The 6,000-nt window shown below is 50.5% G+C and overlaps 1 protein-coding gene across 17 annotated transcripts in view; it reads left to right on the top strand.

Moving 5' to 3' along the window:
• The first annotated feature begins 452 nt into the window (after nucleotides 1–452).
• Nucleotides 453–6,000, top strand: part of MACF1 (microtubule actin crosslinking factor 1) — a 311,004-nt gene continuing 305,456 nt past the window's right edge. For all 17 annotated transcript variants that reach the window (XM_074376774.1, XM_074376771.1, XM_074376770.1 and 14 more), the window contains exon 1: nucleotides 453–687. In XM_074376774.1, coding sequence (XP_074232875.1) covers nucleotides 468–687 — 220 coding nt within the window. In that variant the 5' untranslated portion in view covers nucleotides 453–467. The remainder of the gene's footprint in view (nucleotides 688–6,000) is intronic.

Below are 6,000 nucleotides of genomic sequence, written 5' to 3'. Positions count from 1 at the left end.
GGATGCTGAGGCTCAGAGGGGTTAAATGACTTCCCCAGGATCACACAGCTGGTAAATGGTGGGGTAGAATTTGAATCCATATCTTTCTATTTGTGGGACCTGTAAGCTTAATCCTCCAAATGTACCAGGTAACAATCATAGTGTTTACTAGTAATAGGCGCCAACTTTTACATAGTGTTTTAAGATTTATAGATACTTTCACATATATTACCTTGTGTGATTTCCCCCTAACCCCGTGAATTAGTTTTGCCATGTAATATCATCATCCCCACTTTCCAGATGAGGAAACTGAGGTTCAGAGAGGTAAAGAGATCAAGTGAGTGGCAGAACCAGGACTAGAACCTCTGCCTCCCAAGTCTCAGTGTCCCTTATGTGACCCCTTTGGTCTGTTCACATGCACTCCTCTCTCCTACAGATCCCTTCTCCCTGGGCCCCCAGGCCCTCCTGCTGCTGCCTCTGCCTGGGCCATGTCTTCCTCAGATGAAGAAACGCTCAGTGAGCGGTCGTGCCGGAGTGAGCGGTCATGTCGGAGCGAGCGGTCTTACAGGAGTGAGCGGTCAGGAAGCCTGTCTCCCTGTCCCCCAGGGGACACCTTGCCCTGGAACCTGCCACTGCATGAGCAGAAAAAGCGGAAAAGCCAGGACTCGGTGCTGGACCCTGCGGAGCGTGCTGTGGTCAGAGTGGCCGGTAAGAGAGGCCCCGAGTGGGCTTGGTGCCCTGGGAGCGCGGGGCGAGTGGGCTGGTGTCTGGCTAGGGCGGGGTGGGGAGTGAGGGGCCCTCCCAGGGCTCTCTGACAAGCCAGCTGGAATCCAGTTTGGTACTATTACTATGGGAAAGATGATGAAAAAAAGTTAAAGAAAAATTTGAAAGAGGAAAGTTTGCCTCTCCCAGTCCCTGTGCGCTAGCCTAAGGCTCGGCTTCCTTTCTGTACCTTCTTCCCGCCTTTGTCCCCCTGCAGTTCTAGTCTCCATGCATCTGCCTTCATGGCTCATGTACCACCCTGGATCTGACTTTTTTCACTTACTCTTACATCAAAAAGATTTTCCATATTACGTCTTAGGCTTTATAGTTACCGTTTTTAAAGGCTGTGTAATATTTCATGGTTTAAAAAATCCAACTCATTTTCACTTTTTTGCCACAGTAGACAAGGCTGCAGTGAACATTTTTATGAATAACAACACGACTTCCATGGGGTTATGTCCTTGGGTTAAAGTCTTTGGAGAGGGCAGTTTCACTCACATCGCCTTCTAAAAGTGTGGGCCAAGCTTACCTTTTCTGCAGTGCAAGGGCTGGGGCTGCTGCCCCTTTGCCACATAGCAGAGCAGGGCAACACAGTGGTCATGAACCCAGACTTTGGAGTCAGAGAGGCAAGGTGTTAGACTGTGGCCCTGCCACCTACCAGCTATGTGATTCCAGGCAAGTCTCTCACCCTCTCTGAGCCTCATTTTCCTCATGTGGAGAATGCTTCCTGTATAGGGCTGTTTTGAGGATTAGATGAGATAATGTATGTAAAGCTCTTAGCACGGCTTTTGGCTCAGTAAAGGGGAAGTGCTCTCTGCTGCTTCCACCAAAGGCATCCAGAGCTTCCTCCGTGGGTTGTGCTCAGCATCTCAGCAGGCGCTGGTGCCAGAATGCAGACAGACAGACAGACGAAGCAGTGCCTGCAACAAATTCAGTGACATCACCCACTTTCAATCCATCACCAAGGCCTGTGCTGCGGCCTCTTTTGTGTCTCTCAGACAATGCACCCTGCCCCCTCCGCTTTATCATCTCTCACCTGGACCTCCCAATGGCCATCCCATCATTCTCTCGGTCTTGTCCTTCTTCCTCCCCAAGACTGACAGAATATTTTGTTTAATGCAAAGACCTGATTCTGTTAGCTGCTTATGAACCTTCTTTGTCTCTTCGTTGCCTGTGGAATAAAGGCTGTAGCATGAACACCCATCAAAATCCCCTCTACTTGCAGGCCCCCTGCCCCATTGAGGTGTACCTTGACCCTACAGGTGTGCATCTTGCAGGATCAGACCTCCATGCCCGAACTTTCTTCTCTGTGAGGTGCTAGGAGCCCCTCCTCCTCTTGTAAGTGCCACCTCCTCTGTCCCTAATGCCCCCAGGGGTACCCAGAGCTCCCTCCTCCGCTCTCGTATTCATGTCTTTCTCTCCACTGTGTTCCCTTGTGCAGTGTAGCGGTTATCCCACAGGGTGCCCGTCACTCCCTCAGGTTGGTGAGCACTTCTGGACCGTGTCTTGTTTATGTTCCCCCCTGCCCCCAGCTCCTTGCACAGGGCCTTGTGCACGTTGGAGATCAAGCAGGTTTGAATGACCGAATGAATGCAAGGAGTGTTTAAAGGATAATATGTGACAGATTGTGATCCAGGAACAGGCAGTGGGCTGTGATGAAAAGCTAGGCAGGGAGAGGGTTATGTGGGCTCATGTAATCAGGAGAGGACTTTAGATGGGTGAGCTTCAAGGAAGGAGACTTGGAAGACAAGCTGGAGAGTTTGAACCCCTTCTGGTGGGCAGTTGGCAGCCCTTGGAGGAAGGACTCTAGTCCTTCTTGAGACCTTTGGGCCTATGACATCAGCCAGTCAGTAGAGTTTTACAGCTGTCCCTAGGATGCAGGAACGGCTTTATTTGTCTCCAGTCTTGAAGGATTCCCCCACCTCCTGCCATGGAGAGGTCTCTGGATTCACAAACCCCTCACTCTCCAAAAGGCAGCAGAGTGGAGGCCTCCTCCCTTCCTTATACCCTCTAGCCCCATCCTCCGTTGCACATGCGTACAGTGGGCCTTCCATATCCGCAGATGTGGAACTTGTGAATACAGAGGTCAACTGTATTATGTCATTTTATAGATAAGGGACTTGAACATCCTTGGATTTTGTTATCTGCCAGCGTTCTGGAACCAATCCCCTGCACATACCAAAAGACGATTGGACGTATAGATCCCTTTGTGATGAATTCCCCTTCCAGGCTTTTCTGAAGTGTCCCAGGGGGTCATTTGCCTGCTGTTTAACATTCCAAGTCTAGAAATGGAGTGGACTCAAGGGGGCTTAATCCCCAGGGATGCTGTTGGGTCCACTGAGCAAAGGAGTGGTGGACGCTGTGCTGTTTCCAGCATCCATGGCTGATCTTACGTCCTGACACTGCCACACGACTGTCTTGAGGAGGGGGCTGGGCTGGGGAGGCTGAAAATTGGGAGACTACCATGGTTAAAAATAACTGGCACCCTGCAGTTGGGCGTGTCTGCTGGCAGGAGAGAAGAGAGGCAGCTGAGAAGAGGCAGGACCGCTACTTCAGGGTCTGGCTGAAATCTCCCTGTGAGTTCAGAACGTCGTGGGGGTTCTACCAGAGTAATTAAAAAGGCAGCCTTCCTTCTGTGGAGACTGCTTCCTGTGAGGTGCGGGAAGGGCACGTCTGGGAGACTCTGTGTGCTCTGAGGCTCTCTGAAGTTAGAACTTATTTTCTGGGAGGAAATGAAGTCAGTCTTATCCTGGAAGCCAGCTGTGGCCTGTGCAGTTTTCTCCTCCCCATGGGCCTGGATTATGGAGCCACGTGGGGGTGTCTGAATCAGTCTCACCATATCCACAAATTCTCCCTTCCCTGGCCTCATTCGGTGTCCTGAGCTGGAGAGGCCTGATGGGGGACCCCCACTGATCACACGTGTCGGATGGAGAGGCATGTCAGGGCCAAGAAAACTGCTGATCTCAGTCTGTAAGTCAGAACAGGTTCTAGGGGCCCCACACAAGCTGTAACTCGATTCTTCCCATCCTTGTCCTTTCCTTCCATTTTCTCTCTCTCTTCTTTGCCAGCCCTGTTCTCAGCTCCTGAAGCCCAGCCGCACTGAAGTAGAACAATAGTCATTAATGAGAAAGCCTTGTTTCTGTTGATGGTGTATGTAGAGATTTCGTAATAACAGTGCGTTAGGTAGGACACGTGTTAGGATCCGAGGCCCCGAGGGTTTAAGGGACTTGCCTGTAGTCACACAGGATGGTAGACCCAGATTTTCTAACTCCAAGTACATTGCTATTTCTATTCCCTCAGGCAATACCTGGCAACCAGGCCAGCCTGAATCTTCTGCAGGTGACACTCTGTATAGCTGACTTGGTCCCCAGACTCACCTGAGAATCCTTCTGGCTACTTCTCAGAAAGGCCTCAAGACCCTGGCCTACAGAAAAAGGCAGAGACGGAGATCTAGTAAACTTTGGCTCGTGGAAGCCCTCTAGCTCGCTGTAGTTACTGAACAGCAATAGGAATGTCCTTATTCAAGGAGGTGGGGGGCTGGGGAGGGTACTTGAGCAGGGAGCACAATCCCACAGGTTGCAGAGGAGAGAGGAGGGAAGGCTGTATCCCTTGGGGCTTGTGAGTCGTAGGCGAAAAACAGGCTGCAGGTCACATGGTTGTACACTGCGCGCCTCTAGGGGGCGCCATTCATACTTTTTGTCATTGTAGATTTGTATTTTATTGTGACATGTTTCCTGCAGATGGCAGTAAAGTGTCTGGAAGAAAGGAGCCTGTTTGGACTAGGGGATGGCTGGGTGCAGGAGGGATTCCTCATCTCCCATCAGTCAGGTGTTCATCTAACATCACATATTCAGGACCCTCCCTGTGTTTGGCACGGATACTTAAAGATGGCTTAAAGAAGATATGATCCTTTCTTCATGGAACTCAGTCTAGTTGAGAGGACAGAAGGGAAAATAATTCTATTGCTGTATGTATTGTGAAAGAGGGGAGCACAGTGACTCAGGGCCAAGGACTGGCCTCCTAGTTAATCAGTAGAAAGCATCTATAGGATTCGTTCTGGGGAGCCCATCAGCAGCTGCTGGTGAAGTCACCATCTCCAACATCTGCTCCAATGTGGCCTCTGCCAGGAAGCCTTCCCTGATAGCTCCAGTCAGACAGCAATTGTGTCTCTACCCAGCCTTTGTTTTGCTGGCCTTATATTAAAGTTTATTATTTCGAAGTGTGTTTCTTCAACCAGATCTCTAGCTTACTGTAGTTAGGAGGCCCATTTACCTTTCCCAGTGTTGCCCCAGGATCTTACTCTGAGAGTGTGGACTGTAGAATCTAGAGGCTCAGTCAGGGTTGTGAAATGCAGCTCGGATGCAGGTGTTTGCTTCTGCTTTCAGAGCCTAAGCTCAGCTGCTGGAGTCACGCGGAGGCTTAGCCCTGGGGAGACAGCCTTGAGAGCTCGTGCCTGGTCAGAGGAAGGAGCCTGCTCCTCTGGGCCTGTGTATCTCTCCTCCAGGTTGTAAGCTCTGAGAAGGTGCCTCTCTGCTTGTTCATTCATTCATTCATTCATTCATTCATTCATTCAATAAAAAATTGAGTGTAGCCCCAGCTAGGTACCAGGCACCGTGGAGACAAGTGGATCTGGAGTTAGTAAACTTGGGCAAAGGACTTCACTTCCTAGGGCCTCCGTTTCCTTATCTATAAAAGGGAGATAATGACATCTGCTCCGAATGATCATTGGATGAGAATCAGAACGTGCTAGACAGTGTGTTACTCCTTGTGTCTTCCCTGGGAAGCTGAAAGAGGCAGAGGAGACTCCAGGAAGCCAGTAGTTTCCCAGGTGAACAAGGAAGGAGCCCCAGGCCTCTTAGTCCTGTCCCTTTCTTTTGTTCACTCTAGGGCTTTATCAGAGAGCAGGTGGAAATCTGTGTGTATGTGTGTGTGTTTTCCTGGCTAAGCAATGATGGGAAGAAGGGGATGCAGGGGTGGGAAGCAGAGCCCTGAAAACAATCCCATTGGGAATTCCTACTCCTGAGCCAGCAACCTTTCTTGCCCTGAGGCTTTAGAGCTTTGAGCCCAAGGAGGCTCCTCTTCCTTTCCAGCACCTCTACCTCTTCCTGGCAGTATCCTCAGAGTCCCTGGCCCTGTCCTGGAGCTGTTTCCATAGCAGAAGAGATGGACAGGAGAGAGTCCCTGAAAGTGGGGCAGAATGGATTGTAGCTACACACCACCAGCTCAGCTCAGCTCTTTGAAAGTAAAACTAGGTCACAT

Source organism: Camelus bactrianus, chromosome 13 (genome assembly GCF_048773025.1).
Source record: "Camelus bactrianus isolate YW-2024 breed Bactrian camel chromosome 13, ASM4877302v1, whole genome shotgun sequence".
NCBI lineage: Eukaryota > Metazoa > Chordata > Mammalia > Artiodactyla > Camelidae > Camelus > Camelus bactrianus.
The sequence above is the reverse complement of the archived record's forward strand: the minus strand, read 5'-3'. Positions and strand labels throughout refer to the sequence as shown.